Source organism: Physcomitrium patens, chromosome 19 (assembly GCF_059467195.1).
Source record: "Physcomitrium patens ecotype Gransden chromosome 19, ASM5946719v1, whole genome shotgun sequence".
Lineage (NCBI taxonomy): Eukaryota > Viridiplantae > Streptophyta > Bryopsida > Funariales > Funariaceae > Physcomitrium > Physcomitrium patens.
The window spans coordinates 3,193,275-3,218,456 of NC_143428.1; the positions used below are offsets into that span (position 1 = coordinate 3,193,275).

The following is a 25,182-nucleotide window of genomic DNA, read 5'->3' on the forward strand; positions in this document are numbered from 1 at the left end:
TTCCTATTTACTTATTGTCCACCCGAGACAGTCCACCACATTCTTGCATCTTCACACATTTTGCAATCTCGCCTCCGCTTAAACCGGAACGTTGCCTGAATGCGCATCTGGGACCAGCAGTAGTGTCCGATGATATGCTATGATGTGGTCAGTTACCGACCGAACCGAGCGTTGAACTTGCACTGAAGCAATCGTCATCATCGTTGGCCTTTCGTTGTTGATACTCTCCAGCACAAAACGTGTTGTTTTGCCGAATTTTGAACAGGTGAGGTGCGACTGTACGAACATCGTATTAAACGAGATTAGTATTACTTTTGGTATCTCACCGTTCGCAATACGCGCCTGCTCTGTCTCCAGCAGCAGCGAGGGTTCTCTACACAGATGTCAAGCGAGACTAGGACATGGCCCTATTTGCACTTTTCCGTCAAAGGAGAAGGTGAGAAATTTCTTCGACCACGATGCTCTGTTGCATCAGCAGTTCGAATTTTTAGCTGTACCCGGTGCTAGAATTTGAAATCGATCCTCTAGCTTCCCGCTTTGCATGGTCCTGGGTCTACTTCTCAGGTGCAAATGTGAGAGCTGTGGAACACACCCCCAGTTTCGAGTCCAGGCAACTGCGGCATTAGTTGGATTTCCCTAAATTGAGTGCGGCGATATTCGGCTGAAAGTAGGTCAAATGATCATCGTGTTGCTCCTTGTGTTGCCAGACTTGGGTCTCTTGTCATCACTGAAACTGGGGTTCTCCGTGCATTGTTGGAGTTGCGGAATTTTGAGATAAAGCGAAGGATTGGTTCTGTCCTGGGCTGCAAGCACAATTTCAAACCAGGGCACGTTGCTTGAGCATGGTAGAACCGAAGAAGGGTTAAGAATTTGGAGGAGAGGGCAGTCTGCTAGATGTGGTGCGAAAGAGAACCCTAGCTTCATTTTTCTACTAGATAGTTACATCTATCTAGTAATTATGGTAAGTACCAAGAGCAAGGAGCAATTTTAAGACAGTCGACTTGATATTAAAAAAAAAAAAGAAAAAGAAAAAGAAAAAATATAAAAATCTTGATAGTTGAGAGTTGTATGTTGGAAAAAATCCCCAAACAACAAATTTGACCTTATAGCAAATTAAAGTGCTGTAAAAGTTGAACTTTTGCCAAAACAACTACTTAGTGCTTACTATAGAACAATCAAGAGGATAATCCACCAAAGTTTAAGCTTTATTATAGAATAAAGATTTGTATTTGGTTTCCATACCTTAATACCATTGAGTAGATTTAGAGTTGGATAAGGCTTTGTCTACTAAAGAAGGATTTGAAACTTATATCATAAGTGTATGTATATATGAAATTTCATCATAGAACTTGATTAATATATGTTTTTTTTTTTTATTTATTATTACAAAAGTTGGCATAGAAAAATATTTGGTATATGATGCAATTATGTTTTTAATTTAGAAAATAAATAGACTTAAAGAAAAGACATTAATAAAGAAGTAAAAGTAAGAGTTGGAAGGTCAAGCAATTACAACTCTTCATGTAGCCAATATTGCACAACACCTCTTCAAAATAAGCACGTAAAACCTTTTGCTATAATTGTTATTATTATTATTTGTATAATCCATTCATATTTTGATACTTATAATATGGTATTAGAGCAAACCCATCATCCCTTGAGAGAGGTGCTTTTAAGCATTATAACTTTATAAAATTATGTAATTAATTAAAAAAATTTGTGAAGTTTATTCACTCCCATGTTGTTGGGATCCAATTTGGCTTTCAAAATGTAATAAATACTTCTCTCTCCTTTTAATTATTCTACTTAGAATATTAAATTCAAAATGCTTTTGATGTGCTCCAAATTGTAGATTATTGTAGATGGCAATGAGGCCTCACTCCTTGCTCTTGATGCTGCAAAATTTGAGGGCTAGAAGCTTAAAGACACAAAAGCTTGCTTCCATATCCCTCTCTTTTGTGAAAAAGAAAAAGAAAAAGAAGAATTACTTCTTTTTGTCGACTTATTAGTTCTAATGAATCACTAATATTCTTTCAACTTTATATTGAAATCCCTACTAATACTTAATGTCATGTATGTAATTGATTTATTCAAGAATTTGCTAATACTTGCTTAGATTATTACATCTTGTTACAAAATTATTACCTTTTTGTGCAATCAATGTGTCATTAAAACTCAAATTAATGCTATATGTCAATATATGATCCTCTAATTTTTCAAAGAAGATAATATGTTTTCATTGGACATAGATCTTGCTTCTAGAATTTACTACGATTTTGCAATAAAAAATTATACACTTCACATGCTCAAGTGATACTTTAGGCTTGGTCATCCCAATTTATAATATCTAAAGACAATGAAAATCAAAGATTTTGTGATTAGCTTCTTACTTCTCTACTTGAGCTTATTGCTTTGTAAAGGTTGTAGCTTCAAAAACCATGCTAAGTTATCTTATCCAATTCATCATATTTTTTGTGTTACTAAAGCTTTTGCACTTATTGATATAATCTTGTGTAAGCTAATGCACACTCTTTATTTTGGAAGAGCCATTATTTTTTTAAAAAATATTTATCAATGATCATTCTTGCTTTACTTATATTTATTTCTTAATAAAAAAAATTATTTTTCTTTTCATTCTTCACCAATCATAAGACCTTGATAAAAAAATTAACTTAATAAAAATATTTTGATATTTTGGTCTAGTAGAAGAAACAAGTTTATTTTCTATAAGATTCAATAATTTTGTGCATATAATGGAATTCAACCTCAAGTCACTAATCTTTATAATCCAATTAAAAATAGAATCATAGAATATAAAATTTACATCTTAGTTGAAGCCGCTTACAAATGAGCAAGACAACTCACTTCTCTAATATGTATTGAATTAAAGTGCTTTACTTAGCATATTACTTATAAAATTCTAGTTATACTTCACCATCAGAATATATTATCTTGTTTGAATTCTAAATAGAAATAAAGCCAAATTTCGATTACCTACATATTTTTGATTGCCTAGCTTACTCTTATTTACTAACTATGAAGAAAAAATAATTAGATATCAAAACTACTAAGTGTAAAAGATAGTCATATTCGCTAATATAATTATTTAGATAAATTAAACTAGATAGAAGTGAGTAGAAATAGGTTAAATTTTTGATATATTGTTAATAAGCTCCTTATGAGTTTTGTAGACTTTACATGTGTTTATAAATGCTCACTAGATTGACAACTTGGCCAACAAGTTGGCTACATGTTGTACATTTAACAACTTTTATTATTAGTTGGCCATTTGGCTCACATGTTGAAAACTTACCATATAAATTAGACATATGTTCTGCAAGTTGAATATATATCATATGGCTTAAAAGACATTGCTACTTATTTCTTTAATAGATAGTATATATGGATGCAAGAATGAGGTCTTCTTCACTCTTATCAATATCTTTCTTATTTTTTCTTTGATTTAAGTCTTCCTAGTCTTTTTGCATTTGGCAATAGAAATTTAAGATTAAATTATATATCTATCTTTTAATTTTTTAGTTTCTCTCTTTTAATTATATATGAATTTATTATCATTTTTAGAGTTTTGCTGTGGCTTTTATCTTTGATACTAATCTCATCATTATAGGCTACACATAACAACTTGGTATCAAAGATTATAGACTATATGACTCTTAATCCAACAAAATCTTCTCTAATAGGGATGTCATGTTTTTAAACTATACCATTTTAATCAATCACTTAAAGTCTAATTTACAAAAATCCATTCTATCAACTTCATAAGTTACAACTCTTCATTGTCTTAACCAACTCTTATTTTTACTTCTTTATTAATGTCTTTTCTATAAGTCTATTTATTTTCTAAATTAAGAACATAACTACATCATATATCAAACATTTTTCTATGCCAAATTTTGTAATAATAAATAAAATATAAAATATATATTAACCAAGTTCTATGATGAAATTTCATATACACATACACTTATGGCACGTGTTTTAATTCCATCTTTAGTATACAAAGCCTTGTCCAACCCTAAATCTACTCAATAGTTTTAAGTTATGGAAACCAAATACAAATCTTTACTCCATAATAAAACTTAAACTTTGATAGATTGTCCTCTTGATTGTTCTATAGTAAGTAATAAATAGTTATTTTGGCAAAAGTTCAACTCCTATAGCACATTAATTTGCTCCAAGGCCAAATTTGTTGTTTGGAGATTTTTTCCAATATACAACTCTCAACTATTTAGAATTTTTTTTTAATCAAGTCGACTTTCTTAAAATTGCTCTTGCTCTTTTCCAAGGTGAAATGTTTATTCTTGTAGTTTTAATCTAAGAAAGCATATTTGTACAAAGGAATATGGATCTATTTATTAAGTGACATGAAAGAAGAGGAACTATGAGACCACCAAGTTATCTAATTATAATTAAGGTATTTATAAATAATTATAAATAGTATATTTCAAATTATGTTTAAGTTTAATACCTATCCTTTAAAATATCGTTTTATATCCTAAAAATGACTCCAATATCATTGTTGCACTCAATAATTTATTTCTAATAAATTAAAAATATTAATTTTAGCATTTTTTAATTTTTTATATTTATATGGAAATAAAAGATTAAGAATTAATAGTTCACAATTTCTAACCTAATTTCTATAAAGTTTTTTTAATAAGAAAAATATCCGGTACAAATTAATTAGAAAAAAACCATAAATTATCGTTGAAGTAGATTTTATTAAGTAATATCAGAATAAAATACCTGAGAATTAGAAAACTTATTTATGACCGTCTTAGATTAATTTATGATCGAATCTAAATTTTAAAATATTGAAGTAATATTACTAGTTATAATCTCCTCTCAAATTTATTACAAATTCAACAATTCTAAGTAAATACTATGTTTCTAAGAAATTAAAAACCAATCAGAAGCAATAGTGGCATTAGAATCTTATTTATGGATAAATTATCATAACACTATCACACACTTCTTAAAAATGTAATTTCCTAATATTTTTGGAAGTTACAATAATAGAAAAGTATAAATATTTTTAAAGCTATTTATTATAATATAAGAAAATAAATTCAATTAATTCTTTTTAATTATAGATATAGAATACAGTCAAAAAAATCAAATTAAATTAAGTGCAATATGAGATTAAAGATTTTTTACTAAAAACGTATACATAAAATCCAATTTAAAATAATATCACATAATAGAAGTACTTAATTATATATTTAAATATAAATATTAAAAAATTATATACTTTTATATTAATATATGAAACTATTTATTATTTATTATTATTTAATTCTTTATCAAATCTAAACTCACTTAATTAGTTATATCTTTTACTTTATATTTTACATTATTACATTGATTTGTAATTTTTTTATTTTTTAATATATAATTTAAAGATTAAAAATATAAATAATATAAATTAAATAATAATTTTGAATATATATATATATATATAATCGATTCAATTGAGTATAAAAAAGGTTGTTTGTAGATAGTTAAGATAAATTAAATTTCATTGTAAATTAGATTTTATAAATTAATACTAAAACTAGATTGCATAAAACAATCAAAGATTTTAAAATATTTTTTAAAAAATCATTCTAAAAAGATTTTTTTCCCTAAAGATAATTACTTGGATATTTTTATCTAATATGCATAACTTAAAATAATAAAGGATACTTTTAATAGTTGTATGTTTGAAGATGTTTTTAAAAGATACCTAAATATCAAAAGATATCATTTTAGAGAAAAATTTACTCAAGAGTTAATCTTTTTATCTGACACTAATATAGATATGTAATTATTAGATACCACTTTCACTTACGTGTTTTTTTGTATATTTTATTAAAAATAATTATACTTAAAAATTATTAATATTTAAATAATGTCAAGGACAAGAACTCAAATAAGATACATAAGTAAGAAATGAATCAAAGAGAGACGATGAACAAGAAATAAGAAAGTAAATATATTTAATAAGAAATAAGAATCTTAATAAATCTTAACCAAACCTTAGATCAAAATTATTTATGAATTAATAAAATTATTAAATTTATTTATAAATTATAGGATTTTTTTACCGAAGTTTGATTAAATACATACTTCACGTAGGTTCTTTTATTGTATTCTAAATTTCAAAACTTTTAAAAAATAGCGTATAAAATATTGTAATTTCTCACCAAGTAGGACATATATTGCATTAATGCTCTCCTTAGAACCTTTATAAAAAGAGATTATAAATAGCATATAATTTTTTTATACATAAGTATAACATCATATACACATTTTAATGAAACATTTTTCCTATGCCTAATCTTGGTCTTAATTTTAATGAAAAAACTAATTAAATATTTAAATTTAGAATAAAAATGATTAAAAAAATGTTTTTTTATTTTTAAATTAGCATCTTTGAACTCTTTGGAATATATTTTTTAAATATTTTTTAAAAATCAAATAGTAGAATTGCATATTTTTGTTTTATCTTTTTTTGGCATAAATGTTCAATTATGCTCTTATGTGTGAGTAATTTTGGCAAAGAACTAGTATTTTTGTTTTTAATTTTTTTTATAAGTTCTAAATAGAAGTTATATTATATCTACAAATATTTAATTTATATCTACAAAAATTATGTTATATCTACAAATATTGAATTTATATTATATCTATCATATTATGAATCACATTATTATTTTAACAAAAAATTGTTTAAATGTTAGAAGTTATATTATATCTACAAATATTGAATTTAAAAGTATACTATCTAACATTTAAACAATTTTTTTTTAAAATAATAATGTGATTCATATTAAAAACCTTACTTTTGTTTTAACTATTTTTTATAGATACATTAAAATATATATATCTTAAAGGTTGTTATGTGATTTTGGATAAGTTTAGAAATTATCAAAAAAATATATTTTAATTGTGAATTCTCAAAATGATAAGATATCATATTGTAAAATTCAATTATGTCTTAGATTTTGTCTTATATTTTATCTTCAGATTTTTCATAATTCATAAAATAAGTATAGTTAATATAACAATATATAATTCAGCATAAACTATTGTCAACACTTTTGTTATATTGCTCTAAAGAATATTATATTTGAGTAAATTTATATGTATAGATCAATGATTTTGAAAATATTTTTAATATAAATATTAAATATATATATATATAAACAAAATATTACTAAGCATGTTACAAAAATATTATAAATAAACTTAAAATACATATTTTGGATATAATTTTTTATAATAAATTCTTAAAAATACCAATTTTATTAGAAAGAATTATAATTCTACTTATTTATACAAAACACAATTAGAAATGTGCTACCTAATATATCTTTTAAATAGACATATATAAATTATATATTTTTAGAATAATAATTAAATCTTAATTAAATCCTAATTAAATTCTAATTAAAATCCTAAATCCTACACCAACTTTAAGAAAATCCCAAATAATCTTAATGAATTACTACAGTTGTTTGAAACCTCAATAAATATTAAATGAATTATAGATCTTAACTAAAATTTCACCCAAACTTCAACCAACAAGCAATTAATAAGCATACAAAATTGGCAAAGAATTGGACCTACCAATTACAAGAAAAGCTTCCAAAACCTCTCGATCATTAGCCACCTTCTTTTTTTGAACTTGAATATTGATCTTTCTCCTTGTTGAACCTTCAATTTCTCTAAAAATTGGATTGTGGATAGATATTTAAGTTAGAATTTCTCTCACCAAATTTTGCTTCAATCAAACTAGCAAATATTGCCAAATTTTGAAATCCCTCACTAACTCTAAATCTCAATTATTCAAGACCATAACCCACAAAACTTTTATACCTTTCAATCTAACTGCTTGATTTAACTCAAATTTTTCACATATATTCACAACATGTATAACAACAAACTACCAAATTTTCACCCATAAACATGTAACAAAACTTACAAAATCCTGAAATTTGTATACTTGTTTTTATTTCTCAAAATCTAAATCTATTAAGTACATCATTAATTTTAAAAATCCTTCAAAATCTCAATATTAAATTAAATGACATGAAACTAACTCTCATAAATCTCTTCATCAATTTGCTTCATAGTCTTATTCTTTGATTAAAAAAAAATCCTAAAAATAGTATAGATGCTTGATTTTGTGCATCAAGGTCTAATTTCAGTCTTTGATTGGCAATTAGTCCTCTCCGGGTATCAATTCCTTATTCTCTCCTACATATGCTTACATTCTTTATTTTTTTAATCCACCTTATTTTGCTTTACTTATGGCCCTACAAAATAAGTAGAATCCATTTTCATAAAAAATAGTTCTAATACTATAAGATTTTACTACTTGCCTATCTTTTATCTATATATTTTTTTACTATATCTTTTTAATTAGGTTCTTTTATAATAAAAAAACTTTCATTTTTCTTTCATCTAATGGCTATATTACTTCAAAACAACATGGCTAACTTGTTGGCCAAGTTTTTAACCTATTAATCACCTATACATGTACATAAAGGTGAAATTACATGTATATAGTATCTAAAAAGATTTTCTACAAGATATTAACAAATTATTATTTACTTCTACCTATTCATATTATTAGAGTAATTATAGGTATATTTATGATAGTTAATAAGGTTGTATAATTGGATTTATAATAATCAATTACTATAAATAGATACATATCTATTAGATAAAATAAAATCTATCATATTTCTATTATTAAAAAATTAAATAATTCTTTTTAAAATTATAATTTTTTTATAAATTATTAATAATTAATAATTATTTAAAATATATAATTTGTAATTAAAGTAATAAAAATTAAAATAAATTATAATAATTAATTTATTACACATAAATAGAAATTGTATATATATGGTATAAAAATAAATCAAATCAAATCTTTATCAATTGAGAGAATTTTAAATATGACTAAATAAATAAATCTAAGGTTAATAAAAGTAAAACTTAAATTACCATTATATTTTAATATTTAGCATGTATACAAAAAAAATACTTATTCTTTGTAAGAATAAAATTTATTTCTTATTCTTACAAAGAATCTCAAATTATAATATGGTCTTAACTAAGACTTGTTTGTGATTTTTGGTATAAAGAATAAGAAGGAATAAATAAGAACAAAAGAAGAATAATAAAAAATAAGTGAAATAAATAAAATCAAGCAATTACACTCTATAAAATTATTAATTAAAAAATAAAAATAAAATAAAATATTTTTAAGTATTATATATTTTTATCTTTCTTATGATGTATAAAACATATAAATCTAAGCTATTGCAAGTAAGTTATGATAGTTTAAAGATATAATGTAAATAATAGAAAAGTTAAGTAAATCATTTTTATCACAAGGATAATTTGCTTAAAAGGTCAAAAAATTGAACCTCCCCAATGCTTACAAGTAATATATATGAGTATCTTAGAGAGGCCTTAAGGCTTTAGTCTTATCCTCCTACCTACATCCAAGGTGCTACAACCCATTTGGAAGTTATGCACCTCCCTTCATACAAGGACTAGACTAGCTAGTACTTCTCCTATTTTCTACTAGTATAACTAATATTTTATATTTTTGACTTTACCAAGGGATTCAAAAACTTTCAATTAGCCTGAAAACCTTGTATGGTCTTAAAATCTTGCTCCATTTCTTCATAATGGCTCCCAAGGTGGTAAAACTAATTTTTATCAAAGTCTTAAAAATTGTTCTAAAACACTTCTAAAATATTTTAAATAAATTCTAAATTAAATTTAAAAATTATAATAATATTTTTGTAATCCTAATATCAATTAAAAGCTATATTTTATTACTTTATTAATTTTTTTGTAGTAATAAAATAAATTAAAATCATCTATTAATCCTATTTTCTATATAAATAATTAAAAAGTCATAAAATTCATTCTTGTGCTTTGATTAATTACTAACCAAAATTTATGATTTTTTTAAAATTAATAAATTTAGATAAAAAGATAATTTAGACATTGGTCTTACTAACTAAATATTAAAACTTAATAATAAGCAAAAATACTAAACTAACTATGATACTTGCTTCCAAGTCTTACTAAGACTCCATTTTAATGATTTTTTTTTTTTTTTTTTTTTTTTTCTAATAAGACTCTTATATCCTATAGACACTTCTAAATTATAATAAAAATTTAAATAATAAAAAAGACTTTCAAATATAAACATTTTTTATTTGAATAATTTAAAATATTATTTTTAATAGTTCCACTAATTAAGATACATTGGTAGAATTTACATTCTTAATAAGAGTTTGCTTTAAAATAAGTTTTTTTACAGTAATTATAAAAAATATATTCTATAGATATTTTTAGATAATAAAATAAGATTAATTTTACAATTTTATTTTCTAAAAACTATCAAAAATAAAAAATAAAAAAATAAGCATACAAAAGGAGTTAATATATTATAGATAAATTCAAATCCTAAACTATCTCATGTTTTCTATAACTATAAATAAAATCATTCAACTTAAAAACTTTTGTTTACTCCATAAATACATTATAGAAATTTTATAAATTTATATCTAAACTAATAAATATTATTTTACAAACAAAGATTGCAAGCTATTAGAATTATATCTATTAATGTGTTGAATGCCATATTATGTTGTAGAACCACAATTGAAAAAGAACAAGAATCAACTAATTCTATTATTCACAAATATTACTTAATTTGATTTTTTAAATGCATTATATTTATTGTAAGTCATTCAAATTACAAAATCCAATAGAGAAATCTAATAGATATATTTTGAGGAATCATTATTTTATTTTATTTTATTTTAAAAATACAACAAATGATATTCTTTAAGAAACACAATAAACTAAAAATATTAAAAATGATGATAACTTAGAACTTATGTTTTCTTTTTTTAAAACAGAAAAATAAAGATGATTTTTTTATGCCACTATTGTTTTATCAAGAGTAGTATTTGTTTTTGATATTTTTAATAGAAGGTGGTTTGAAAAGTCTAAAAAATAAAAATAAAATACTACAAAATCATCTTAAGTTAGGACTTTATAAACTAATAATTTTTAATCAAAGTAATATTCAATTAAGACTAGTATTTTTATAGTTCAATTCTTTAGCATTACACCAACTATTTAAAAAAAATCTTAAAAAAACATATAGTGTCTAATTCTTAAAATAAACCAAATTTAATAGCTCATGTAAATTCTAAAGAAATAAAGCAAGAACTAAAATCTTTACATATTCAACTTCATATTATCATATTAAAAACATTGAGTGATGATTTTGTAGTAATAACATTAATATAATTTCTTTAAATAAAATAAAATAAAAATTTAGAAAGAAGTATTTGAGCCACAACCTATTATCATTAGTAAAGCCAATCAAACTTCTAACATCTTAATTGGCCAAGTAAAAAATTATGTTGTAACTACAAGAAATAAAAGATATAATCTTATATTTCATATATAAAAAATATAATTAAATATGAAAGTATTTCAACTCTTGTTGAATAGACAATGGCTAAGAAAAGCTAATCCTATAATAAATTGGAGAGAGAGGAAAATCCATCTTATATATAACTCCTTATACAACCTTATTAAACAAAGGATCTATAAAAGTAATACCAATTTCTTTTGTACTTTAATTCTTTTTTAAGGAGATCTTTCAATTTTTAGTTCCAGTAAATTCTTAATTGCAACAAAAAAAAATAAGGCTATATTTACTGTTTCTACTCAAATAAATAATATAATTATAAAATAAGAAGATAAAAATTTAAAACAACAATATATAGATTTTTTTTGTTGCATAGAGATTGAAGTATATAATTAGAAAGATAATAGAGAGTTTCTACAACAGCTAAAAATCCATCAAGAATTTTAAAATTTTAAAGCTTCACTTTCAATAAGTTTCTACAAGGATTTCTTCTTGAAGCCTTTGAAATTCTGAAAGAAAGAAAATAAAAGAAAATAAATAAATAAATAAATAAAATTACAAAAGAAGTTAAATAAATACATTATAAATGATAAAATAAATACCATTATTACTAGATAAATAAATTATAAATGATGGTATCTAAGAATGAAACATAATATAAATTACTTTTTATAATATGCATAAGAAAAAAGAAAATTCTATATTTTTTAATGAAAAGAATAGAAAAAACTTTATAGCATATATCAACAAGGTGAAGGTATTTATAAAAACACTTTATGACTTTAGATAAGCACTTGAAACATTAAATACAAAAAATCACTTTTTAGAAGTTTTATTTTACAAGTGTTATTTAGATTCCTTAATAACAAAAACACAAGAACCAAATACAAAATCTTTTGTCTCCCAAATCATACAAATGCACACATGTAAATTTTCCTAACAATCAATAATCATTTTCCAATCAAATCCTTATCCTCCCTAAGACAATAAACTTCAAAGTACATCCAGATTTTAAAGTTGGTATCCTCAAATTCTAAAAAAAAAGTAACAAATATAAAATCTATCTTTCAAGAAGGTACAATAAAAACTTATAGCATGTGCAAATCTACCTGCTATTAAGTTGCAAACACAAGAAAGACTTAAAAAACACATTTGTTTAAAAAAACATATGTCATCTTCCTATATGAGATAAACTCATACCTACATGATAACAAATTAAATGCAATAAACTCTATTCTTCTTTCTTATTTATCTATTTAAATATTTTTCTATTTTTCTATGTGATTTTTCCTAATCTTTTCAGTATATACATGCATATTAGAACTTTTAAAATGTACATGTGTGTACATACATACATACATACATACATACATACATACATACATCCTTTGGCATTGCTTTTGAAAACTTCTTGTGTAAACCTATTTAACAAGTAAAGCAAATTCTTCAAAAGAGAACAATTTTCAGTCACAGAAATGGATTCTCATCACCCAAACTACACAAGATGACGACACAACATGTGACACCACAATAGAACAGATCGGGCAACGCTGAAAGAAATCCAACCCAGAGGGCGGAAAGCACAAGCCCACACCACGAAGGCACCCAAATCACTCAAAACACAAAAGAACAAGTCAAAACAAAAAGCAGGGAAACCCTCACAAAACCCTAAACCTGGTTTTGTGTGAGGGTTTTGAGATCCCCCCCGCAACAGCTGGAAACCAAACCCTCTCCCACCCTGAAAGAAAGAAACAACGTTGTCCTAACCAAGCTCTCAATAAATTCCCAGAATCAACAATCACACGACAACAACAACAACATTAGTCTCATTCATGCATCATCGTGGCACCACTACCCTCCTCCACCCTACCCCGAATAAAACAAAATCTATCAATAGGGACAAAAGGAGAACCACCACCACCACGCAGATTCCCGACCTACAGTAGTGTTTATATATATATATATATATGTACGTATATATACAGCCCGAGTCCGGGTGGAGAATCGCGGGTGGGGTCGGCGGCGGGTAGGGGAGTGGGTGGCTGGGTGGCTTCGGTTGAGAGGGGGGTGGGGGATCCCAACATGGGGACAAAGCCGCAACACCACCACCGCATTCAGCTTCCCTTCCCTTCGCGGACTTTGCTCTCCCACCTCACTCACTCACTCACTCACTCACTCCCCACCTCCACTTCCAATCTCACCTCCGCTCTCTCTCTGTGGATACCATCCTCCGCGGTGAGAAGAAGAAGCAGAAGCAGAAACAGAGGAGGAGGAAGAGGAAGAGGAGGAGGAGGGAGATTCTCGGGTTCTGCAGCTATGGCGGTGGGAGTGTTGGCTCTGCAGGGCTCCTTCAATGAGCACATCGCTTGTGAGTTTTTCGTGTCTGTGTTGTTTGATTTCTAAGGGTTATGGGTGTTGTTGTTGTTATTGTTGTTGTTGTGAGGTGAGAATGTTGTCGTTGTGGTTGTGGTTTGGAGGGGTGGGAATCGGAAGGAGTGATTGAATTAGGGGAGGTTTTTGTTTTGTTTTGTTTTGTTTTGTTTTGGTAGTTGACTTAGTTGCTGGTGGTTGCGGAGTGCGAATTTTAGTCTGATGTGTTGAGGTGGACTGACTTCGCTTCGGCTGTTTGGGTTGGAGAATCAGGTTTGCGGAAGCTGGGCGTGGACGCTGTGGAAATTCGTAAGCCAGAGCAATTGGCGGAATTGTCGGGTCTTATCATTCCCGGAGGCGAGAGCACTACTATGGCTAAGCTCGCGGAGAAGAACAATTTGGTCCGTCCACATTTGTCTCTGCTTCGCGTCGGCGTCGTTTTCTGTCCACTATTCTGATGACCGTCATGAAATAATTTGTTTGCAGGCATTTTTCCCATTTTGTCCCTTGCTCCTTTGTTGACACAAATTCAAGCTGATGCCCACTATGATGCCCTTATTACAGTTTCCAGCTCTGCGAAAATTTGGAAGCTCCGGAAAACCAATTTGGGGGACGTGCGCCGGGCTTATCTTCTTGGCAGCTAAAGCCGTAGGTGAGTGTGGAACCATTGTTGTGTCCTGTTGTTGCAAATCGTCGTTCTGTCTTATCTTGTGCATAAGTTCCCAAACTCATTCTTCGATTATTCGGGAGTCTAAGGACGAACAGAGTTTCTTGAGAATTCCACGTTATATCCTTACATGAACCGGGATTGCATATCAGAGATATTTACATGCAATTGAAACACTTATGGGAACAGGTGTGAAGGAAGGAGGCCAAGAGCTTCTAGGAGGTCTTGATTGCACTGTTCACCGCAACTTTTTTGGTAGCCAGGTGCTCGTGTAATCAGCGACGCTGATTTATACCCTCGACCCTTGCACCGGAAATTTCGTCTTATCTTTGTTGAGGACAGATTGCATGAAATGCTCTATTCAATCAGCGTACCCTTCTTGTATAACCAGATCGGTGTGAAATTGTGTATGTTCATGCAGATAAACAGCTTTGAGATGGAGCTCTCAGTTCCATCTTTGGCCTCAGATGGAGGTGCGCAGACTTGCCGTGCTGTGTTCATTCGAGCCCCTGCAATTATCGACGTTGGCTCTTCAGTAGAAGTGTTGGCCGAGTGTCCCTTGGCACCCAAGCAAGCTGTTGATTTGCCTGAGCAGGTGACTATTTCTTTGACTCAGTTGATGCCAAAGTTTAGCGTCTGGGCCAGCTTCCATAGACAGTATTCAACATTATTTTCTACTGCAAATACGTATAATCATGAAGATTGTTGATTGCATCAGCATCACCTGATAGATTGTGACTCAATATTCACCCACGTACTGAGATAACGCGTGTGCCAATGGCATGATTGTTATTTGTGTGCTGAAGGATAGGAGCAAAGACAAAGTTATTGTGGCAGTGAAGCAGAACAACATGCTAGCAACAGCGTTCCATCCCGAGCTCACCTCCGACCTGCGATGGTATATTTTCCTTCTCCATTTCAAATTACAGCATGAATAAGATATTTCCAAATGAGCTTTTTCTTTCACTTGCTTCGTTCTGCATACGAAACTTCAAGCCTCATAAACTAGAAGATTACTAGCATTCCTCAATCCGAAGTTCTTTCTTTCTGGCATATAGTGTGTGGTGGTTCGTATTCGACCTAGAAGGATTGATGTTTTGCCTTCGCAACTGGGTTCTTCTTACAGGCACCAATACTTTCTGAAAATGGTTAGTGATGGAGACAAGGAGGCTCAAGCTCCAAAAACCGAGGCTGTGTTGGCCAAGAAGTCTGAAGCATCGCAAGCTGTGCATCAAGCTCGAGACATGCCTATCTTCAAAGAAACAAATTTCCTTAGCCTTGAATCATACTAGAGCTGCTCCATGGTGTTGAAAATTGCTTATCACCATTTATGTACAACATTCATTTATTGGGATCCATTCATGTAGCGCTTGAATGCTTCAATACACGATCATATAATCTCCACAGTCCAGATCTTAACTGGTTCAAAGCTCCGTGTGAGTGAGTTCCGGAATATTGCGAGCAATTTGGTGGTTAATTCTATTTTTGAAAGAATTTATGCTCCAGAAGAAATTATGCTCCAAAATCTTTTATATATGAACACGTGTGAAAGAGTTTATATATTTACATAATAGTATGTAAACACAAATGAAAGAATGCATGAATGCATGAGAACTTTAGCTCTTCGAATGGATTCTGAATTTGTGAAAAAACCAAGATCGGTGATTTCAATACGAAATAATTCAACGTAGCTAAGTCCCATCACATATATTGAGAACAATAAACAAACAAACCGTAGAAGTTTTCATTTTCGCGAAATCTTCCACTTACATGGAGTTAGGAGTGGTGTGGCTGAAGAACTTTGGATATTTTGATCCCAACATTATGTAGCTTCCAAAAATGTCACGAACGCAGTTTCCACCAACCAGACTTGCAATCAGCCACATCTACTCACATAAATGAGGCTAAAATATGTAGAAATACTTTCAAAAACAACGCGTAGAGCAGTTGGCATCTTTTGCTACTGCGCCGGGCAAGGGTCAAAATTACGATCTTTTGCTACAATAGTAAATTTGTAGTCAACCAGATTTGACAATAGAACTCCCTGGACATAATTCAAAGTGTCTGATCGCGGGTTCGAACCGCGGACCTCCAGTGTGTGAGACTGGCGTGATAACCAACTACACCAACCAGACATGTGAGATGATGAAGGAATTTTAAAATTTACTCTTTTTTTTACACTGGCAAGGGACCCATAACTCTCACCTCAAAAATGGAATTTATAGACTGCTGCTGATCTTTGTCAGGATTGTTGTGGATTGAGGATCAGTTTAGGGACTGACTTTCTAGATTATGTGCTGCTGACGTTTACTTTGGCAATGCAACCTTTTATGTAGTGTTACTCGAGTGAAGCGGCGCAGAGTAACTGCCAGTGTTTACTTCAAATGGTTTTTGTGCACAAGTTCTGCCTGATCACCTCCACAAATTCAAGTGCAAAAAAGGATGAGTGCATGCACGGACACCACTGCCATCACTGATACTTCCTCCCACGGATATGTCTGGACGTGTTCACTGACTTGCCTCTTTCAGTGCTATCCTCATGCTTAAGCTCGTCCTGAAGCCGCTCCACCAAGAAATATGGAGCAAGTGGAAGAAAAACCAGACCCACCTGACCTTCCATTATGTCCCAAAAAGACCTCTTTATTGAATTCTCCACGACGACGGCTAACTCCCTGCAGTGAAGAAACGTCGGGAAATCTCGTGTCAAGAAAAGGTAAGTGCAACGTAAGTACTCGGATGGTCTTGCACAAGCTCCTCCAGGTTCCGTGGAAACACGGCCCCTACAGTTACCAAGATACGATTCCACAAGTGCCAGTTGTCTCCACTTCTGCTGTTTCTGTTGTAGCTGAAAATCCGTGATAGCCAAGTAATCGTTTACAAGCATCTCGTCCGTTTGTGAAATTTAATCAACAGTTTTTCACGTGCCTATTTTGCGCGCATTCATCTTACCAGAAGCTGCCAGGTTAACAGTAGAAGACTACGAGGGCTCGATGGCAAGTGATTTCCTTTCTCATCTTGATTTTCTCACACTTCACCTCATCGTGATGGAATCAGAGAATGCTATTTACCTTATGGATGTTTAATAATTCAAACCTACGTACTGGTCAATTACAAACTTTGCAGTGCCAGCAGGAATAAGATAAAAAGGATCTGTCTGGTAATCCTCGTGAAATCAAGCATTAGTAAACTTAGCACCTTTCGGTATTAGGAGATGAGAGCAGGTGGGAACGACTCAGCTCTGCACCAGATCAGGGTTCAGGAAGCCAGGTAAGAGAGGCCATGGAGACATTGTTTACTGGGTAGTGTCAAAATACAATCATCACTGTATACGACACCTAATGGTGACCCACACTACAACGAGCTAGCCTTCACCTTCCAATTTCATATTGATTGCACAAAAGGCTCGTTGTCATTCATTATCACGCCTTGATTATAAAAATTCCACCCCATCAAAGGACGACAAATCGCTCATGATTAAATACAAATTCAGTACTATCAAAACTACAGACATTTCCAATCGAATCTTCAAATGCTCGCTCCATTACACAAAGACACGGAAGCATCAGCACAACCACCTTAGAACGTAGCATGCTAATGAAATCCGTAAAAAGGGGAAAGAAAGAATGGGTGTTTGAGAAGAAACCACGACACCCTAAAGAGATTTCATGTGGGGGTGAGGAGATGAGTTCTTTGGTCATCTAAAATGTTGTCAATACACTAGATATGCAGGCCGTAGTTTCACTTCGTCCGAAACTCGGGGGAGGGTGCCCTAGTTGGAACTGCACTTAAGCCACGACCATCAAGCACAAAGTAGTCACCATACAATCAAACAGGCGCAGAGATAGCATACGGTAGCAATTGTAGTTCCTGAAAAATGTGTGCACTCATTAAATGTCGAAAGCTGTCAGCATTACAAAGTTAACGTCTAAAGTGAAAGTTCACAATGGAGGTTTGCATGAATGATTGTTGAACTGAGATGGCGAAAGGATAAATGGGATGGAACAAGTAAGAAGCGACTCGCTTGATGTGTCCATCGTTAGAACCAAGTTCCAATCCTGTACACAACACCCAATCGTACGCTCCCACATTTTCAGGCCACACGTTCTTGATTGCAGAGTAAAATCATATGTAAACAGACAGGTAGACATGAAGATATATTAATCGGCAACACAAACATATCTACAGAATTTGAACTTAAATAACCGCATTCAGCAATAAATAAGCAGCTTTCTAACACATATTGAAGAAAGCAAGAGCACCATGGAACATACCAGGGTTGATCTTAAATTTCAGTAGATTCGGTCGACGTCTAGAAACGAATTTGATTGGATGTTCTGCGCATGGTTTATGCCGATCGGTTGAAGATATTAACTGGGAAATAGCCAAACAATCAGCATGTTAGAAGCGTTTCAAAGCCTGAGAACAGTGACACTGACAACCACTAATAGAAATCGGAAATCTAGAAGGCGATAATGAAACATATCAAATTCATCGTTCTCAGAATTCAGAATGAAGGTCAAAAAGTAGAACCTATTTAAGAAATTTCACCTTTTCGTCATAGTGGAATAGGTACTGATCAAAATATGCAGATGGACTTTGAGATTGAGAGTTATGGGGCAGGGAGGCCAGAGTTCTCTTGATGCTCTGCATGAAGTAGAAACGTCAAAAACGTTGACGGAAAAAGAACTAACGAGGACACGAACAATTTGAGGTGACATACATCAAAGTGAAAATTTAAAAATTTACCTGAGCATAGCTACCAGCTTTGCCAGAAAGACATGCAGCTTTCTGCTTACGCAACTGCTCACGAGCGAAGCCATTATTTGCGTAACTGGAAATGAATCTCATGTACTGAGGGTTCTGCGGAACCATCCTGAAGTGATCCCAATATTGCTCTACTAACTGTAGTAACTCCTCGGATGAATTCTGCTGAGTAAATTACACGTCAGCGATGTACTCCACAGAGTGAAGAGAGCATGAAGAAGAATGAGCCATAAAATTAATGAACGTAGAACAAGTATGCTAAAAGTACTGGGTGTACCTGATAGAAGCTTAATATCTCCGTTGTTTCCATGTTGTATACAGCCAAAAAAGCAATTTGATGCGACGTTTCAGAGTTTCGAAGTACCTATATTACACAAAGAAAAATAAAATAAAATAAACAGGGTGTTCACATTCTTAAACTGAAACACCGATAACTTCAAACAGAATTAAAGAAGCCAATAAACATCCGGGTATTTACGGAATACAGGATGGACATTACGAGGTAAGGAATGCAGCGCCAGGACACAAAAAACGCGTGCACAATTACTTGTTCAAGAACATCGAAGTAGATATGTAGGTCAGAAAAGGCTCCAATAATGCTTACCACTCCATTAACACTTCCAAACTTTACAAGCAAGTGGCATCGATCTAGGAACTGAACCTGTCGTAATTTAAAACAGAAGTCAGATTTCTAGCATTTTTCAGGACATTTCATACATCGTACTACGACTCACAAAAAGTGTCAAAATGAAAGCAGAATAAAAACAAACCAGGTCAACTTAAACAACCCAAAAAATAAAAATAAACATAAAAATGAGGCGTATTCAACACACCTTCCACATCACCAGGTCCACATACTGCTGGAAATTAAAATAGAAGCGCTTGAGTCTTTGAGACTTCTGTTTCAGAAGGAAAGAAAATGAGCCGTTCATACAAATAAAAATTGATGCATAGAGCCAGCAGTTGGGATCAAATTTAAGAACCTACAGAACGGGAGAGAGGTATGATATCGGCTGACAGATGCTGTGGAAACCAACATAACTGCCCAAGATAGATATGGAGAGGAACGTACGACAGCAGGAGATATGTCCTCATCGTCAACAATACCCTGCAAGATAAATGACAACAGGCGCTGCTTCAGCCCACGCAATATCTGGCTTCCTTCCTGTACTTCATTTCCACCCGTCCCTGTAGCAGCTGCATTCCCTGTTTGGGTCCCATCTCCCCTCGCATTGTCTTGTCCAATCGTAGCATAAGAAGTTCCAAAATTACCTGATCCTGTCTGCCCTACTCTACCTAGAGAAGTCCCAGAACTGTTGGTGACCTGATCCTCACCCCCTAATCTAGATCTAGAGCGTCCCATGGAGGGATCATCTAAGCTGAAATCATCACGAAACACCGACCTCGAAAGATTGTTAGGAGCCGCCATTGATCGCCCACTTGTGGATAAACTAGGCACAGGACGATAACGTCTTTCGCTAGAACCTGGCTCTTCTCTATGGCTGGATAGCTCATGAAGGGTGGTGGCTTCGGAAGATCCACGATCGGTGGTCGAATTATAACTGTGGCTGGCTAAATCACTACCACCACTACTATACAAGTTTCCGCTAGAAGACAAGTTGTTCCCATTCCATCGACTGGTTGGGTTGTCATACGTAGCACGATCCCTCGCTGAAATAAGCAGACGTCCTGACAGATTTTCACGACTACCGTTCTGCGCCACTGTTTCAAATCGGCGACCATGTGAAATGTCGTAGCTCGAGTGATCCCTGTCAGAAACGAGATGACGCCACTCCAAGCTTGTATGATTACCAGCCTCTTCGGATGCCGGAAACGTCCGAACATGATTGTTGCTATTCGAATGTCTGCTCGGGTTTGCTCCTAAATGAGAACGAAACCCGCGGATGTGAGGATTACCAAGAGCGTGATTGTTGTATTCTCCATTTGAATGCGTCCTCATACCACCATTTCCGTGTATCCTGCCCGCATCAGCAATGGGTCCATCTGCAACAGTAAAAAGGCCTCGAAAGTAACCGTCATAGAGAATGTCAATCTCCTGAATAGCAACACTCCCTTCACCAAAAAACTGAGGATGACCCCGGGAAGTGCCAAAGTCATCATGTGCAGCTCTACTGTCCCGAATACGCGGACGCTTTCTGTCATTTAAAGTGTTCAAAGGTTTAAGCCCATTGGTCTTGATTGACTGAGGAACTGGAACCAACACTTCAGTTTCATGAACCCGACCTCGAGCTTTCAACTGTTGTCTTTGCTCCTCCTGAAATTTGGCCTCAGCCTACCATCCCAAAAAGGTCAGTACATAATTCGATGCATGTCCAGAGACCATTCCAGAAACCGAAAACCAGAACAGACTAGGAATCCGCTTGTGTCAAGTTAAAGTGATACAAACCACCTCAATTTACAAAACCATGAACGCGGGAAAAGGGGGAGAGGGGATGTGTGTGTGTGTGTGTGTGCAGGAGACTCTAGAACTGTAGGACATGATACCAAACATCTCAGAAAACTGACGTTATTTACACGTTTTCTGTTCGTGAGCAGCAAGGAAAAGTCATCGCGTATACAAGACGGTCTTGCCAAGACACATGCACTCCCGAAAGCAGATTAACACATTCTACACATCGACTGAGGCAGAACGACACCTAGAGAGCGAAAACAATCACATGCATCTCTCAAAACCTACCGAACTAAACACTGACCAAGAGAGAAATTTTGGATAGAATGTAACCTGAGCCTGAGAATTAAGAAGAAGCTCGTCATCATCTCGACAGAAATCACCGATGCTGCGCACGTCTAAGAAGAGTCCTCCTTCTCGAACCTGCAGAATGTGAATGCACTGGAAGCGTATTGACAATACAGCCAGCAGATCCTCGTGCAGAAAAACACCAGCATTGTGAGCTAAATGGATGTAGTCATCTTTAAAGACGGACCGCCCCGTAATAACCCCATCAGCGAAGCGGACCACAAGGAATGTTATCTTTTCAATACTGGGCACTCCTGGCACGGAGCCATTTGAAGCTGCGGCATTGGGATCTGGATCAGTTGATGTGGCAAAAATGCCATACAAGTTGTTCTCCGTGCATAAGAAAAAGTCCTTGCAAATGACCTCATCGGCATCTCTTGCAAGAGGGATTTGATGGAGCAAGCTGAAATAACTTTCAAACTTTTTGCTCTTCGATGGCAGATCGTTGGCTGAATCCAATGTGGAACAATACGTGGGCCACAGAGGCCGGTAGATGAGTAAGTCATGATATGTCTTACTGAAACATATTAAGTATTGTCCGTCGTTGGTGAACCGTCGCCAACATTGATCGGGACAATCCACCTCATATACCGTGTGGCTCGGCACGACATTCTCATACAACTCTCGTACCCTATGTATCTGCAGCAACGTGTAGAAGTTAGGACTACCAGCGACACATTTTATATCTTCCTGATTACGATCTTTCCTAGAGCATCTGGTTTTCAAGCTTCTCTGTAAATGTATCGAGGTGGATAAACTAGGCTGTCGACCTCTTTATTTCTTATAACAATTGAATCAAGCATGCCCTCTGATTATCGCACCAGTAACTCGTAGTTAGCTCATGGTTAAAAAAAGTGTATATCGTCTGCAGCCCGTGTAATCAAAAAATAAGATGAAGTGTAGATGGCGACCAAGCCTTTCGACCTAACCCAACATCAGAAATGTATTCTCGTTCACTGCTTCCATGCAGAAAACATCCTACCACTTCGTTTGTTTTGCCGCATGAAGCAGTTGGTAAATATCAACTGTTAAAATTCTGTAAAACTGAGAATTGAGCAAATAGTTCTGAACAAGTACATGTGTATTGGGACGACCGGAGCTGATTTGTCGGGAGAAAAGCCGATGCAAAATGTTATCACTCTGTTTCCACATTCATAAAGCCCTGGGGGCAACCTGGAGGAATGTCGGAGAAGCCCGGGAAATTTGTTGCCATTCCAACCATGTGCATTCCACTACAAGCACTCCACTACCCTTGCATTCCTTTCCGAATTGAAAACCAATTCGCAACCGGGTCTCATGAATAACCACCCGCCCCAAACCTTGATACAAACTCCAACCAGCCGCAGCACAAACTACCCCTGTCACTTCCAGCGAAAAGATTTCTGGACGCACTAACCTCCTTCGAATAACTCCTTCCACGCTAAAGAGCGCCCAGCAAGTTCCACGAGAGTTTCTCAAAAATTAAAGGTCCATCAACCGGACCTACAGCTAATTGCGAATTAAAATCCTCCGTGGCAAAGTTGCAGCTTGATGAAGAACCGACCTAGAAGCGTCAACGACAATTTCAAGTTTCAGAAATCCAGCAGAGACAACCGGGCGCACAGTTCCAATCTGCAAGCGGAACGACCTCCGGGGCATCCGTGCTTGGAACCCAGCTCGGATGAGATGAGACCGAGTTCCCGCAACCGAGTTCAATAACCGCTGCCAATACACCGAAACGAACCGCCACGAAAAATTAGAATAACCTCGAACACTTAAAACCTCATCCCGGAGCCAAGAATACCTAATACCACAAACCCACAACGGAATCCGAAACGCAATAAACCCAACATCACAACCTGTACCAAGAGTCGGAAAAAAAACACAGAAAGCCAACCAACCAACCAACCGGATACAGGGAGGGATGCGAAGAGGAAAAGAAGTGTGAGGAGATGAGAAGGCGGGGAATCTGGCGTCAGGAATATTGTGGGTGGAAGGTGGGGAGGGAGGAGTGGGGGAAAGAAGTGGTGGTGAAGGAGGAAGAAGAGGGAAATGGAGCTGGTGGTGGAGTCACAGCGGTGCTTGTGCTCGGGAAGGGGCCACGTCTGCAGTTGCAGAAGCATGTGGTGCAACAGCAACACCGCACTGGGCTACCACATGAATTTCGCCACCATCACGTTCCACAACCACACTGGTACTACTACTGCTACTACAACGACGACGACGACGACGATGGCTACTACTCCACCGCTCGCGCACGACATAATTCATCACCATCGTACCTCTCTTCGCTTTTTTGAGCTTTCAGCATTCCTTCATTGTCGCCAGATTTTGCCAGGTTCCCCATAAATTCTTCCTCCGTGGTAACTAAAACCTGCTTTGGCCTCCTCCGCCTCCATCACTCCGCGTTGTGGGCTTTACTCGTGATCCCTGTCCCTTGCTGCCCACCCAAACCCGTGACTCCATGTCTGACTTGCTCATCGTCTTTCTCACTGACGTGTATTTTGGCCATGGGATTCGTTCTTGCAATGTGAGTGAGTAACGCCCCATAGCTTTTCCATGTACCAAGCAGCGTGTGAAAAGTACACGCAAGCCTCCTGCTCCGCTTCAAGCCATCACTTGTTGTTAAAGACCAAGTGTCTAAATTATGCAGACATGGGTATAATTGTAGTTCGGTGATAAGCATGATGTGAAACATTTTTCGAAATTCTGACTTAGGGGGAAAACTGCATGGTAAATGTTCATGGATGTAAGTAGAAAAAATATTGCGTCACCGTTGCTAACATTCACATAAAAATAAAAATAAAATAAAAAAATAATGCTGAAGAAGGAGAAGAAGAAGCAAGCGTGTAATCTTGCAATTGCATTCATAAATGATTTTTTTTTTTTTAATGTTTTTCTTGAAGAAGGACGTATTTAAGTTCGCTCGTCAGCCATTCTAGTTTCAAGCTACGTCTGAAAAACTTTGAATTTGATGAACAGAAAGAGATCTTGATAGGGTCTCTTTTTCCTTTCTGTTTTTATTATTATTATTATTATTATGTTTGGTTAATAGTGTCACGTCAGTTATCACTTCTCACGATGAGTGAACAAACATATCCATTCCTGCAGAGCCACAGACTTAGATTGTTGAGCACCGCAAAGCTGGTCTTCCCGTCACTT

At 33.5% G+C, this 25,182-nt stretch overlaps 3 protein-coding genes, 1 long non-coding RNA gene and 1 other non-coding gene across 7 annotated transcripts; 2 read left to right on the plus strand and 3 right to left on the minus strand.

The window, feature by feature from the left end:
* Positions 1-279: 279 nt before the first annotated feature.
* On the plus strand, positions 280-1,196 carry LOC149987347 (uncharacterized). The gene is made up of 2 exons (XR_016498624.1): positions 280-436; positions 708-1,196. It is a non-coding gene; the product is annotated as an uncharacterized LOC149987347 (long non-coding RNA).
* A 12,411-nt stretch (positions 1,197-13,607) lies between these two features.
* LOC112295839 (putative pyridoxal 5'-phosphate synthase subunit PDX2) lies at positions 13,608-15,930 on the plus strand. 2 transcript variants are annotated; one of them, XM_024547838.3, is made up of 7 exons: positions 13,608-13,850; positions 14,126-14,253; positions 14,417-14,504; positions 14,709-14,782; positions 14,941-15,114; positions 15,326-15,417; positions 15,646-15,930. In XM_024547838.3, exons 1-7 carry the CDS (start codon positions 13,799-13,801, stop codon positions 15,809-15,811), a joined length of 774 nt encoding a protein of 257 aa, XP_024403606.2. In that variant the 5' UTR covers positions 13,608-13,798; the 3' UTR covers positions 15,812-15,930. The 2 variants fall into 2 exon arrangements, with proteins under 2 accessions (XP_024403606.2, XP_024403607.2); XM_024547839.3 differs by having other exon boundaries at positions 15,331-15,417.
* Positions 15,931-16,580: 650 nt separating this feature from the next.
* On the minus strand, positions 16,581-16,654 carry TRNAV-CAC (transfer RNA valine (anticodon CAC)). The gene has a single exon. It is a non-coding gene; the product is annotated as a tRNA-Val (tRNA).
* A 1,729-nt stretch (positions 16,655-18,383) lies between these two features.
* Positions 18,384-24,145, minus strand: LOC112296060 (light-mediated development protein DET1). 2 transcript variants are annotated; one of them, XM_024548175.3, is made up of 10 exons: positions 23,119-24,145; positions 22,027-22,680; positions 20,356-21,576; positions 20,117-20,182; positions 19,888-19,944; positions 19,561-19,647; positions 19,266-19,445; positions 19,068-19,163; positions 18,791-18,890; positions 18,384-18,574 (listed from the first exon to the last, which is right to left on the minus strand). In XM_024548175.3, the coding sequence occupies exons 1-10, from the start codon at positions 23,191-23,193 to the stop codon at positions 18,438-18,440; spliced, it is 2,673 nt and encodes an 890-aa protein (XP_024403943.1). In that variant the 5' UTR covers positions 23,194-24,145; the 3' UTR covers positions 18,384-18,437. The 2 variants fall into 2 exon arrangements, with proteins under 2 accessions (XP_024403943.1, XP_024403941.1); XM_024548173.3 differs by having other exon boundaries at positions 19,266-19,448.
* On the minus strand, positions 23,452-24,143 carry LOC141044513 (uncharacterized). Its single transcript, XM_073528952.2, has 2 exons — positions 23,880-24,143; positions 23,452-23,742 (listed from the first exon to the last, which is right to left on the minus strand). Exons 1-2 carry the CDS (start codon positions 24,141-24,143, stop codon positions 23,530-23,532), a joined length of 477 nt encoding a protein of 158 aa, XP_073385053.1. The 3' UTR covers positions 23,452-23,529.
* Positions 24,146-25,182: the final 1,037 nt, after the last annotated feature.

Excerpts from the sequence above, each read along its gene's own strand:
- LOC112295839 (XM_024547838.3), top strand. The coding sequence starts at position 13,799 with ATGGCGGTGGGAGTGTTGGCTCTGCAGGGCTCCTTCAATGAGCACATC. Across the intron at positions 13,851-14,125 it reads CTTCAATGAGCACATCGCTT|GTTTGCGGAAGCTGGGCGTG; the intron begins GTGAGTTTTTCG and ends TTGGAGAATCAG. Across the intron at positions 15,115-15,325 it reads CTGTTGATTTGCCTGAGCAG|GATAGGAGCAAAGACAAAGT; the intron begins GTGACTATTTCT and ends TGTGTGCTGAAG.
- LOC141044513 (XM_073528952.2), bottom strand. The coding sequence starts at position 24,143 with ATGCTTCTGCAACTGCAGACGTGGCCCCTTCCCGAGCACAAGCACCGC. Across the intron at positions 23,743-23,879 it reads TTTTCCGACTCTTGGTACAG|CGGTTATTGAACTCGGTTGC; the intron begins GTTGTGATGTTG and ends GTGTATTGGCAG.
- LOC112296060 (XM_024548173.3), bottom strand. The coding sequence starts at position 23,193 with ATGTGGAAACAGAGTGATAACATTTTGCATCGGCTTTTCTCCCGACAA. Across the intron at positions 19,449-19,560 it reads AGATATTAAGCTTCTATCAG|CAGAATTCATCCGAGGAGTT; the intron begins GTACACCCAGTA and ends TAATTTACTCAG. Across the intron at positions 19,164-19,265 it reads AAGCTGGTAGCTATGCTCAG|AGCATCAAGAGAACTCTGGC; the intron begins GTAAATTTTTAA and ends TACTTCATGCAG.